At 50.2% G+C, this 13127-nt stretch overlaps 1 protein-coding gene across 10 annotated transcripts in view; it reads left to right on the forward strand.

The window, feature by feature from the left end:
• Positions 1–13127, forward strand: part of PIP5K1C (phosphatidylinositol-4-phosphate 5-kinase type 1 gamma) — a 52055-nt gene that overhangs the window by 25760 nt on the left and 13168 nt on the right. For 5 of the 10 annotated variants that reach the window (XM_048287567.1, XM_048287568.1, XM_048287572.1 and 2 more), the window contains exons 2-13: positions 69–100; positions 2341–2427; positions 2732–2862; positions 3442–3559; positions 5590–5742; positions 8306–8605; positions 9131–9336; positions 10461–10544; positions 10993–11041; positions 11986–12070; positions 12774–12953; positions 13095–13124. In XM_048287567.1, coding sequence (XP_048143524.1) covers positions 69–100; positions 2341–2427; positions 2732–2862; positions 3442–3559; positions 5590–5742; positions 8306–8605; positions 9131–9336; positions 10461–10544; positions 10993–11041; positions 11986–12070; positions 12774–12953; positions 13095–13124 — 1455 coding nt within the window. The remainder of the gene's footprint in view (positions 1–68; positions 101–2340; positions 2428–2731; positions 2863–3441; positions 3560–5589; positions 5743–8305; positions 8606–9130; positions 9337–10460; positions 10545–10992; positions 11042–11985; positions 12071–12773; positions 12954–13094; positions 13125–13127) is intronic. The other 5 variants (XM_048287569.1, XM_048287570.1, XM_048287573.1 and 2 more) reach the window with 2 other exon arrangements.

The raw sequence follows: 13127 nt of genomic DNA on the forward strand, positions 1-13127 counted from the left end.
GGTGGTTGGGTTGGGGGTTTTTATTTTATGTCCCTACTTTTCCTGATGCTCTTCCCTTTTGTCTGCAGGTCTGGGCCCAAAGAAGACAGCCATCACTGAGGTGAGATGTGTAAAGCTGGGTTTGACAATCCTGTGTTGAAAAATGGTAACACAGAGCTCTAGGAAACTCTTTTGCCTGCCTTTTTTGATCAAAACTGGATTTCAAAATACTTACGAGATTATTAAAAATTAATATCTGTTATTTGGGAGAAATAAAATTAGTGGCAGGTCTCCGGGGTCCCTTTGTTGGCATCAGTGCAGCTGCAGAAGGGATGTGGAGGGATTGTGCTCATCACGTGGCCAGTGTTGGCTGGATGATCCATGATGCCTCTACGTCAGTGACTGAGGGCGCCTCTTCCACACCAGCACTTGGAAGTGCTAACTAAAGAATGCATCTGTTGGGCATCTCCAGGCCCTCTGTGTTGGGTCTTACCCATTGGTGGGAGCCAAGTCAGGGAGCCTGTGATTTGTGAAGCCCTAAAACAGGGGAACATCTCCAGGGACTCATCTTCTCTTGTAGATATTTCAGGTCACAGGTTCTGAGTCACTGTTACCTTCTGGAGCAAAACTCTTCACAGTTGGCAGCAGGGAATCAAGTAGGAGGCTCTGTGCCTGAAAGCTGTTCCCTGAAACCCACACTTGTGGTTTAGGGCATCATGTTCAAATGATTTTTGTTTGATCAAATTTTTTTACATCCCCCTTCCCATTCCTCACCTGTGGTGATGAGAATTTGTATACACAAACAGCAAAATCTTCCCAAAAAATTCCCTGGAATGCCACGCTTGATTCTTTTGTACCTGCACAGGAATATGCATAGTGGGAGGCTCAACTTCTGTGGAAGTTGGTTGCATAGTTCAGTGCACAAATAGGGCCACTGTTTCTTGCCCTGGAAGCAGCCACAAGCAGAGCAAGAGACTGGAAAGGCTTTTGTCACTGCAGTTCCTAGGATGGCAGTCCCTTCCCCCTGCCTGTGTCTGCTCATCATGTTGGGAGGATGATGTGAGCCATTGGCAAGGCAGGACAGCGCAGCTTGGGCTTGCATGGAGTAAGATCCAGCGGGCTGGTAGGAGAGGCTGATCTGTGCTGCTGCTCACAGCTGCTGGAGGAGGAGTGCTCAGGAGCAAGGCTGGCTCTGCTAATGAAATAGGGTAGGAAATGGGACTTTTGAAGGAGAACTCAAGACTGCCCCTTAGTACAAGCAGATTGATCAAAAATAACTGCAAGCTCTTGATCAAAAGCTAAAGTACAAAGAACTTCTTAGTCTGAGCAAAATTATCCATTGTTTGCTGGAGCCGTTGGTTCAGAGCTGGGTCTGTGCAGCACTCAAGAGGGACAGGGATAGAACCGTGTCTCTTGGGAAGTGACCTTGGATCTCTCTGCGTGCTACTCAAGGGAGCATCCAAAGCTGTTCTGCAATGTAGCAAACCCCGAAATGGTGCTGGTGTCTCACCAGCATTTCTAGCTGTCTGATGGACTCCAGGATCCATGGGGGTCACCTGGCAGAGAGCTTGGGAGTGGCTGCTATGTCACCTGGTGGTGGAGTAGAGAGTCCCTAGAGCTGCAAAAGGAGCTGCAGGGAACTTCCCAACACCTGATTACACCAGGCTGTTAAAAGAGCAGCCACAACCTGCTACCTCCTGGGTTGGCAAAGAAAGGCCCAGGCAGACAGAGAGGTAGGAGAGGACAAGGGGACAGGAGCAGGTTTGTTGTCACCCTGAAGTACTGGCAGTCTATAGCATTTCTGTAAACTGCAAAACTTGTGGAAGAGAGATTCCTGTGGTTCACCCTGTATAGGCTCAGCCTTGGAATTGTAAACAGATGAGATCTTGCTTAAATGGATTATCTCAGTGTGTGTGGGGCTGGGCTGTCCCCATCAGCTGGCTCTGATCTTTCCAGCAAAGCCCGAGGTGTCAGTGTGACACCTGAGGCTGTGGGATTTTAAGAATAAATCTCTGTGGCTGTTTGATTTAATACATCACTGTTTTAAATCAATGGGAAACCTCAGTCAAGCACCAGGGGAACCTTGGCAGCTGGATCTTTTCCGAGCTCGGCATCTTTGCTGAGGGCTCTGCCAGCGAGCAGTGGGGGTGTCAGGTGGAGTGTTGCTATTCTAACTCCTCTTGAGGGGTGGAAGTAGAAATCAAAGAGCATCAGTTTCACCTGTTGGCACTCTGCAGGGTTTTCTCTGGCAGTACTGTGATCCCTCTGTGCAGTACAGCGTGGGAGTGTGGCTGTGCTGCTCTGTATGTGCTTGGTGGCAGCTCAGCCTGTGCCCTGACTGTCCCTGTGCTCTCCTTGCAGGGCCCATCACTGCCAGGACAGCCAGGCCAAGGAAAGAAGATTGGCCATCGAAGCGTGGATGCTTCTGGGGAAACCACCTACAAAAAGGTTTGAGTTTGGGGAGTGGGTGATGGCACCCAAGTGTGGGTGACAGGCTCAGAGGAAAAGTTATGGCCCAGTAATTATTAATCTGGTTGAGATTTTTATGCAGCACCCTTGGACAGCATAATCCTGCAAACAGCAAATCTGAATCCCTAATTCATCTCTTCAGCAGCTGAGTAAACTTGGTTAGCAAGTTAGTGCCTGAGATGACCCCACAGAAGTCACAGACACGGGTGCATTGAAATGCAGGGGATGCTACCATGATTATCTGCTGTGAAATGCTCACTGGCTGCTGTTTTCCTTTTGCCAGACCACCTCATCCACTCTGAAGGGGGCCATCCAGCTGGGGATTGGATATACTGTGGGCAATCTGAGCTCCAAGCCAGAGAGAGATGTTCTGATGCAGGACTTCTACGTGGTGGAGAGCATTTTTTTCCCAAGGTAAAGGAAAAGGGGGGAAGAATGAATGCGTGAGTTATTTCTTTTTCTCTCACTGATTTTTCAAGAGAGCTTCCATCTGTCTTTAGATCAGAGTTCCATGCTCTGAATGTTTTAAATCCACTCCGTGACATACAAACAGAACAGTGGGAAGTGTTGGATTCTGCAGTGCACTGGCTTGCAGAGAAGCACAGTGCACTCCAGTTTGTTACCTTTCCTACGTGCTTCTTTCTACCTGTCCATCTAGAATTTCTTCCGCAAAATCATACCGTGTCTTAGATGGAAGAAACTCCTTCTGGGAGCTCTCTAACTGTGAATAAACAAAGCTCATAAAAGCTATGTTCTCTGTGTAAATATATTCTGCTTGGCAAGTGGTTGTTCCTTTACTCTCTGGAAATAGATTTTGGCGGATAGTTTGAAACCTGTTTTCCTGTTGTCCTACCACAGAAGAAAGGTGGTGGTTGTTGTTCCAAAGATGTCTTTTGTCAAGGCTCAGTGCATCTGAAATGCACAGTAGCTTTGGTGTGAGTGTCCATGTCTGGTGAATGGTAACAGCCCTGCCCATGTGTGTGTTCTGTGCAGCGAAGGCAGTAACCTCACCCCGGCTCACCACTACGCCGACTTCAGGTTCAAGACCTATGCCCCAGTGGCTTTCCGCTACTTCCGAGAGCTCTTTGGGATTCGTCCAGATGATTATTTGGTATGGATATATTTTTACATTTCTCTGTCTTTTCCTCCTTTATTTACCTTTAGCATGAGGGTGGTGAGGCCCTGGCTCAGGTTGCCCAGAGCAGCTATGGCTGCCCCATCCCTGGGAGTGTTCCAGGACAGGTTGGACGGGGCTTGGAGCAGCCTGAGCTAGTGGAAGGTGTCCCTGCCCATGGCAGGGGGTGGAATGAGATGGGCCTTAAGATCCCTTCCATCCCAAAACATTACATGATTCCAAGTCTGCTTTTGCTGAGTGGCAGCTGCCAGCCTGTACTGGAGGGAGGCCATGACCTGCACACAGTGTAAGCTGTGTAAGCCCTGCAATGGGCTTCCCTCTCTGGTCCTTGTGGTAACAATAACTTACTGTTACCAGCCAAAGGAGTTGTGTTCTGCTGGGTGCGACCCTGTAATGTCCCCTGCGGCTCTAAGGACAAAGATGGGAATTTTTTCTTGTGTACTCACTGGAGAGCTATGTGAGTGTAGTTATTTTAATCATCTTACCAAGACAGAATAAACCACAGCTTGTTCTTGTGCTCCAAAAGCTCCTTAGAGCTGGAAAGGCTGGTTTTCAAATACCTTGGAGTACAAGCTGTTGAGGCTTCGAGTGCACTGTGGTTGAATTTGGGCCCTTGCCTTTATGTGAACTGGGGAAGGAAGCACACCCGTGAGTGCACACATGGAACAGCCCTTTCTGTGTGACCTCACCTGTAGATGGGGGTGATCGCAGCTGAACACTCCCAGTGAAACAGACCTGTGCCAGTGCCTGGTGGGAGGGTAACAGTGAACCCTTCCTGTGCCAGCCAAGGCAGTGCTGACCGATGGATGAGTGTTCAGAACTGAAGACAGGCATGGAGTTTGCCTCAGTTGCAAAGGTCATGGCTCTGATTTGTTGTTTCTGCTTCTCCTGGTTGTCTCTTGCCTGCCACAGCAGCAAATGCCTTTAATTATGCATGAGATGATTAACTTGATCAAGTCTGGGATTGTTAATCTGTGCAGAGCTGAAAGCTGTTTTCAGTACATAATGATGAGCATTTAATTTATTGCTCTGATCATCTCCCTTCCATGCCCCACCTCCCTCTCCCCATCTCACCTCTCGCTGGGCAGCTCTGTGATCCTGCCCTGAACCCACCTGACCCCTGCAGTATCTGGGTGGGCACTGAGCTGAAAAGTGCATCCGCCTGCTTTGCTTTCTCCTTTTTGTTTTCCTCTGCTGCTGGGCAAGTCCTTATTTGAGGACCTGCTGTCCTCTGAGGATCTGAGGATCCTGGTGACTAGACATGTTCTCCCAGTTCAGGTCCCAATGCAGAACTCTTTGCTGTGCTTGAGCAGGGCTCATCCCTCTTGATTGCACACCTGGGCTAAGTCTTGTCGTGTGTTTTCAGCAGGATTGATGGAGTGAGATGTGGCTGTAAAAATACTGCCAGGTTGGATAGAGCTTGGAGCAACCTGTCTAGTGGAAGCTGTCCCTGCCCATGTATGGAATGAGATGGGCTTTAAGGCCATTTCCAGCCCAAACCATTGTGGGATTCTGTGGATCAGGCACTTGCTTTTGCAGGGAATAGGAGAGCACAAGGCCAGGGGAGAACAGGCAGTGCTTTGTGTTCCCTCCAGTGCAGTGATACGTGGTTCCCTGAGCAGGTTGTGGTGTCTCCTGAAATCCTCTGTGTCCGTCAGCGTGTGCTGGGCTGTGCTCAAAGAGCCTGAATGCGATACGTGCGTGCAGGCACAATGGGAACAGATAAGATGTCATTATGAAGGCTGGATGTTCCTGAAAGCAGATGATTAGTTGGATACTGAGCAGTTGGGATGCTCTGAACTGTAATCTTAGTCTCTAATTATAAATTGTCCATCAGTTTGGCTGCTCAGACCTAACCTATAATGAAAATAGTTCTCACTTGAGCTTTGCTACCCCTTAATCTCCCAGGGTGATGACATGCTGGGGAAGGCCCTTGAGGGCATAGAACTCAAATCTGCAATAAACGGGGGATAAAACATCACCTTTTTTTTCCTTTTTCTCACCAGTATTCGTTATGTAACGAGCCTCTGATCGAGCTGTCCAACCCTGGGGCCAGCGGCTCCCTCTTCTATGTCACCAGCGACGATGAATTCATCATAAAAACTGTGATGCACAAGGAAGCTGAATTCCTACAGAAGCTCCTTCCTGGATACTACATGGTGTGTATCACCCAGGAGCTCGGACCCAGCTCGGGTTTGTCATGGCAGCTTTTCTGTCCAGAGCATCTCCCAGGGCAGGTCCTCCACCTGGGTGTCTTGTGGCCTGTCCCCATGCCAGGGCCAGTGTTAACAGCATGTCATGAAGCCAGTCCCAGAAGCACAAATCTTACTGATTATTTGCAAACTCTCTGGGTAAACATGAGGCAGATAATTGTGCCACAGTTTGGAGGCATGTTCTGGCCTCAGAATGGCTTCCCAGATGTGTGTTTCTTAGTGTCCTTTTCCCAGAACTAGTTCATTCCTCTTTGCTTGGCACTGTGCATCTGCCCCAGCCTGGATTTGGGGATGGCTGCTGATTGCAATCACAGAATCCTAAAACTCTTAAGGTTGGAAAAGACCACCAAGATCATCAGGCCCAACCTTCAGCTCAGCACCGTCATGGTCACCACTAAGCCTTGTCCTCAAGTGCCACAGCCACACATTGTTTGAATGCTTCCAGGGATGGTGACTCCACCACTGCCTTGGACAGCCTGTTCTAATCCTTTACAACCCTTTCCATGAAGAAATTTCCCTTAATATCCAACCTAAACCTCCCCTAGCACAGCTTGAGGCCATTTCCTCTTGTCCTGTCCCTTGTTCCTTAAGAGCAGAGCTCAACCCCCACCTGGCTGCATCCTCCTGTCAGGGAGTTGTGGAGACCAAAAGGTCCCCCCCGAGCCTCCTTTTCTCCAGGCAATAACACAACCACCTTGGTTTTGTGGGGAAAGCACTGCTGTCCCTGAATCTGTCCCATTCCTGCTGTTTGACAGCTACTCCGAAGGTTGTCCTGGCTCCCACTGGCTGCAGTTCCAAGCTGGAGGCCACCGTGGTAGCAGCCAGCTTTGCACATCAGTCTGGCAAGGCAGGATATTGAGACCCAGAGACTTGCATTGGGTGAAGTAAATTGGACCCAGGCCTGCTGTTTGGGTGTAAAATCCAGGAGCTGGTCTCCCTGCACAACTGTGCTGGACGCTCCAGCTTTATGGATGAGGACTCTGACATTCAGTTAGAATGACCAGGGATTTTTTTGTTGTGGAGATGCCAAGGAGAAGGTGATGATAAGTGATGCTGCTGCCTCATCTGTGTGCCTGGTGCAGTGGGTTTATGTGATCCTGCACTGGTTCTGTGAAAATCCTTTCCTCGCTCAGTATTTACTGGGGAAAATTTACCCAAGGGAGCCAGGTTATGGGATGTCTGTGTGTTAGTGACAGCCAGGCCAGGAAGAAATTCTTCCCTGTGAGGGTAGTGAGGCCTTGGTACAGGTTGCCCAGAGTAGCTGTGGCTGCCCCATCCCTGGGAGTGTTCCAGGCCAGGTTGGACAGGACTTGGAGCAGCCTGGGACAGTGGAAGGTGTCCCTGCCCATGGCAGGGGGTGAAACCAAATGGTCTTTACAGTCCCTTCCAACCCAAACCATCCTGAGATTCTGTGAATCACTTGCTTTTGCAGGTGACACTCACATTCCTGGAGAGGATGAGCTTTCTTGGAAAGCACTGCCTGTTGCCTGAATGTGTGTAGTAAATCAGGTGTGGGGTTTTGAGTGGGAATGGAGTTGCTCTGTTAATCCTGCCATCATCCTGACAAGCAGTTGGTGAATTAAACTGAACTTACCTGTCTGATGCAGAGTTCTGAGTGACCTGTTGTAGCTTTCCACTGTCTGTGGGTTCTGTGGTGCTACACTACCCCGATCGCTCTGCTGCTCCTGGGAAACCACCCATGTCAAAGGAGTCAGGGAAAGGAAGCAGGGTGGTTTCATCCTGAGTTATTTAAAGCTGTTTCCATTTACCTGCCTCTGTTACTTTTGGCACTCTCCAAGAGGGCTCACTGCTGTGCCCAGGTGGGTGAGCTGAGGGGAATGAAATTTTAATACAGTCCCATTTCTGCTGTCTGTCAGAACCTGTCAGGTCTGTCCTTCCTGCCACAGTGTGCAGAGAAGTTCTGTTTCCTTCCCAAACGTGCCCAAAGCTGAACAAGCAAATCCTGCCTGTCATGTCATTCCTAATCATTCCGCTGCCTAAAAAAAGGACATGACAGCAGAACAGGATATCCGTGCTCTCTGGTTGACTGCTTTATAAAGCAACTCTGCAACAGGAGGAGAACATTTATGTTGTTTTGTTTAAAAAATAACCCTGGTTTATTCTGGGCTGGAGAATGGCTCTTGATTCTGATGCTTGTGAAGAGATAAAGAGAGCTGTTATTTTTAAGCTTGAAGTTCCCACTTATTGTGTTTATTTCTCTCCCAGTTTGGTGTCTCTTTTTTAGCTGCTGTACTTGGGGAAAGTAGGGGATTTCCGGACTTGGTTATTTGCCCAGAGAATGCTGAACATCTCAGTCCCTGTATTTTCAGGTCCTAAAGCCACTGAAATGCAGGACTTTGTCAAATGTATACACTGAGCTCCTGTTAAGTTCAGAAAATCTCTCAGCAAAGAATCCCTAGTCCAGCTGTTGACGTGCTTTGTGGTGAACACAGCAGGGATTTTCTGCTCAAATGACCTTTCTCCATGGTTTTTTTCATCCTTGCTACAGAATCTGAACCAGAACCCCCGGACGCTGCTGCCCAAGTTTTATGGGCTGTACTGTGTGCAGTCCGGGGGCAAAAACATCCGCGTGGTCGTGATGAACAACATCCTGCCTCGAGTGGTGAAAATGCACCTGAAATTTGACCTCAAAGGCTCAACCTACAAGCGCCGGGCATCCAAGAAGGAAAAAGAAAAGTCCAGCCCTACGTACAAGGACCTGGACTTCATCCAAGACATGCCCGAGGGCCTGATGTTGGATGCAGACACCTTCAGCGCTTTGGTGAAGACATTGCAGCGAGACTGTCTGGTAAGGAGGGGGCAGCTCAGAGGCAGGGTAAGGAGCCTCTGTGGCTCTCAAGCATGAGGAAGAGCAATCCCCGACTGAGAACCTTGCTAATCTGCTGACCCCAGAGTAGGATCAGTCCTTTCTCCTGCCCTTTTCCCTGAAAGCCAAGCAGTAGAGTTGGATCTCATGGCAGCCTCTGAGGACTGAGGCTGTGTTCCTTTGCCTGGTGCATCACACTTTGGCAGTCTGCTCCACTTGTAGCTGCTCTGCTGGAGCATTTTCCCAATCACTGTGCAGCAGATGCGGTAGTGTTGTTTGCAAGTCTTCAGGCCTTTGGTGTGAGTGTGGGATGGCCAAACTCTGTGCAGTCAAGCCCAGAGGTGACTGTTGGTTCAGAAACTTTCAGGCTCTGTCAAAGGAGTTGTTAGTGGGGATGTGGATGGGATGCTTTGCTCTGATTGCTTTGATTCCATGCTTCGGGGGTCTGTATTTCTGCTGCTGGCTTGATATTTTGTCTTTGTTCTTGAACTCAATACTAACCTGTAGGTGTTGGAAAGTTTTAAAATCATGGACTACAGCCTCCTGCTTGGGGTTCATAACATAGACCAGCACGAGCGGGAGCAGCTGTCGGAGGGAGCCCACAGCACGTCGGATGAGAAGCGTCCCGTGGGGCAGAAGGCCCTGTACTCCACAGCCATGGAGTCCATCCAGGGAGGGGCTGCCCGGGGGGAGTCCATAGACACGGACGACACGTAGGTGAAACCTGGGCTCGCTTGTGCTGCTGGGAGAGGCAGAGGTGGAGGCTGGAGTGGGAAGTCGCTAATGAGGCCCACAGGAACTGTTCAAGGGAGCAGCTCTCCTGGGATTTTGGTAGTGCTGCCATTGTGGTGGGAAAGGGGGAAGCCAGGGTGGGAAATAGTTCTGTAAGGCTCTGGCCTCACAGCAGTCTCTCTTCTTAGGCCAGGCTGTAGGTTGTCAGCTTGTGTAACAGCCTCTAAACATCCACCCATGCCCTAGGGAGGAGACTCGCTCAGTTCTAGCTCAGCACCCAAATACTGGAGCAGAAGTAGGGATCAGCCTGTCCCTAGGAGCTTGGAGTTCTCCATCACTCCCACCTTTGGAATCCCTGGCAGTTCCCTGAGGCCATCCCAGTGGGGTTAGCAGACAGCAGTGTAGCCAAGTGCTGGAGTCATTGCTGGAGCTGGAGGCTGGGGGTTGCCCCAAGCCTGTGCTGTGCTTGATCTGGGGTTCTGCCTGGCTCCCTGGCTCTTGGGCCAAGGAATTGTGGAGTTTGCTGCTTGCTGCTGTCTGAAACCAGCTGCTGTGGGTTTGATGGAGGGTCAGTCCTGAGAGCTGAGATAATACCGTGGTGTTTCCAGTCCTTCAAGCTGCATCAATAATTGTAGTGGCCTGTCTGGTAGCCCTGTGTTTTGGCTGTGTGCTGGTGCTGATGGTTGCTGCACCTTTGGCAGGATGGCATTAGTGTGGACTGGGAATACTCTCACTCTTAAGGGTTTACTGCCCTAATGGCAGACAGCTCTCGCTGACGTGATAAATAACCTGACCCCCAGAATAAAGTAGGCAGGAAAAAACTCCGTGGTACTTTGTGACCCAGGCAGAGCTGTGCCACATGACGCAGGTTCTGTTGTGACAGTGGTGTTTGGCCATGCAGGCAGTGACCCTGGGACACCTGGGGTCAGGCCAGGTCAGTCGGTGACTCCCGTGGTTGTGCACAAAGTGACCACGCAGGTTTTAGGATGTGTCTGACACCACACCAGAGCCCCTTAGCGAGGCTGCTGTTGCCCTTCCCCTGAGCTTGGGTGTTACAGGTGCTCTGGCTGAGGCTGCACCTGCTGAAGTTCTGCTTTACCTGCAGGATGGGAGGGATCCCAGCAGTGAACGGCAAAGGAGAGCGTCTCCTGCTGCACGTTGGAATCATAGATATCCTGCAGTCATACAGGTAGGTAACCTGGCAGTGTGTCTTTTCTGGCTGATAACATCTCTCTTAGTACCAAATGAAAGCAGGGGGGATGTCTTCTCCTGGAGACTGTGAGGATGAGTAGATATGGCTGCCCCAAGCTAGCCATGGGCTTCCATCGTGTCCTTAGAACAGGTGGGAACATACAGCCCTTTGTTCAGGATGATGAGCTGCTCATAAAGAAGTAGTTTCCCACCTCAGTGTGGGAAGCATATCTCCATGGGTGGAAGGTGCATCTCTTCCAGCCCATCTCCTCCTTCTCTACTTCCCAGGCAGTCCTGACCTGGCTGGGGAGATGCTGGACAAAGCTCAGTCCTGGTGACATTGGCAGCTCAGGGATCTCCCCCATAGGGTATGAAAGGGGGCTTAGTACTGAGTGCATGCCTGAATCTGTACCTTTCTTTTTCTCTTCCCTTCTCCTTGGAATTAGGTTCATCAAGAAGTTAGAACACACCTGGAAGGCCCTTGTCCATGATGGGGTGAGTGCCTGTGCAGAGGCAGGAGTTGTCCAAGACTCACAGGATTACCTGGTGGCTGTTTATAGAGCCTGACCTGGCACAGCTGCAGCTGATGAAAGGAGCAGTTCTCACACAGCAGGGTGGTCCCACTTATTCCCAGCCAGGTTTCCTTGCTCAGTCCAGTTCCTCACATGTTGAGCAGTTGTGCTCACAGCTTTCCTCCCCTGCTCCTGTCTGTCCCTCTCTTCCTCCCGTGACACCAGGAGCACGCACTCAGGTGTGTGTGTTCCTGGGCTGTCAGGAGCCCTGTGCTGTTCTCTTTGGTGACTGGCTGTTTCCACTTCAGCAAGCTCTCTGCCAGCAAATCCCTTTCCATGTTTCCCTGCTGGCTTCATTCCTGCAGCAGCCAGGTGTGTGTTTCTGAAAGAACAACCTTGCATGTGGAAACCGTTCTTCAGTGTTGCATCTCCTGGCTTCCCTTAATGTGGCAAAGGAAATGTGGAGATGCCAAGTCATGGGAACACAGTCACACATCAGAAGCAGAAAGAGCTTCAGTTTTACTATTTTAAACAAAAACATTTGAAATGTATGGAGACCCTTGGCTAAATTTGGGTGTCTGTGTCACATGCAAAGGTATCCAGGTGTACTTGGAATGGCAGCCAGCAAAGCCAGAAGAAATTTCATGTATGCAATCAGGCCAGTGTTTAAAAAAATCCAGGAAGTCTACAAAGGAATAAAATCACCAAAATCCATTATAAAATCACAGCAAGAATATAATCAAATGCAATCAGAGGCAACGCCTCAGGGTTATTTATAGCATTAATTAGAGTGTTTCAGTTAAGCCTTTCCATTTTAAGGCTCTATCAGTGCTAAATGTTGGAATAAAACAGACTGTGTTGGTTGTTACAGAAATTCTGCCTTGAGGGATCATTTTAAAATTAAACAATTGCTTCTTGCTGTTGTAGGACACGGTGTCAGTACACAGACCCAGCTTTTATGCAGAGAGATTCTTCAAATTCATGACCAACACAGTATTTCGAAAGAATTCCTGTAAGTACCAAGTTCAGGGGCTGCTGTGCTGTGAGGCTTTGCCTCGGCCTCGCTGCTGCAGCCCTCACAAGGAGTCTGGGCTGGAGCCTGAGCAGGGTTTTCCACTGGGGTACAGCTGAGAGAGCTGGGGGTGTTCAGCCTGGAGAAGAGAAGGCTCTCGGGAGACTTCAAAGCCCTTTCCAGTGCTTAAAGGGGGCTTAGAAGAAGGAGGGGGAAGGACTTTTATACAGGCAGATAGTGACAGGCAAGGGGCAATGGATTTGAGCTGGCAGGGTTAGAGTAGAAGTCAGGAAAAAATTCTTTACTCACAGGGTGGGCAGGCCCTGGCACAGGGTGCCCAGAGCAGCTGGGGCTGCCCCTGGATCCCTGGCAGTGCCCAAGGCCAGGCTGGACAGGGTTTGCAGATAGTGCCCATGTCCTTGCCCATGGAGAAAGGGGAATGAGATGGGTTTTAAGGTCCCTTCCAACCCAAAACATTCCAAGATTCCATGATACAGAGCAAAACTGGCAACTGCAGAGCCCTCAGATTGTCACAGCTTGCCTTGGTCTGCTCAGCCTCCCACCCAGTCCCTGCACCTGACCTGGTTCAGTCCAGGAGGTGTGTGTGTGAGGGCAGAGCCTCTCCTTGTGAAGGGAAAAATGCCTTTGGTGGGACAGTAGCTGGTGGTGGTAATTTGACCTTCTGTCTCCCTCCCTCCCCCAGCTCTGAAGTCGTCCCCCTCGAAGAAAGGGCGCAGTGCCTTGCTGGCCGTGAAGACGGCGGGTCCCACTGCAGCGTTCTCGGCCAGCCAGCTGGCCTCCGAGAAGGACGACACCCAGTACGACCTGCGGGCGGCCAGGAGTTACCCCACGCTCGACGATGAAGGTGACAGCCCCGGTCAGGGTACTGGCTCTGTGGTTACCCTCTCTTTCCTAGCAGTTCCTTAGGATCCTCCCCTGTTGTCATCAAGCTCCCCACTGTGCACCGACTGCAGATCTTTCCTCATGGATAGCTCTTCATTGCATGTCTTGCTGTGCTTTGCAGGTGCTAAACCTAACCAGGACAGGGAAGAAGGTA

The sequence above is a fragment of the Corvus hawaiiensis genome, chromosome 28 (genome assembly GCF_020740725.1).
Source record: "Corvus hawaiiensis isolate bCorHaw1 chromosome 28, bCorHaw1.pri.cur, whole genome shotgun sequence".
Taxonomy (NCBI): domain Eukaryota; kingdom Metazoa; phylum Chordata; class Aves; order Passeriformes; family Corvidae; genus Corvus; species Corvus hawaiiensis.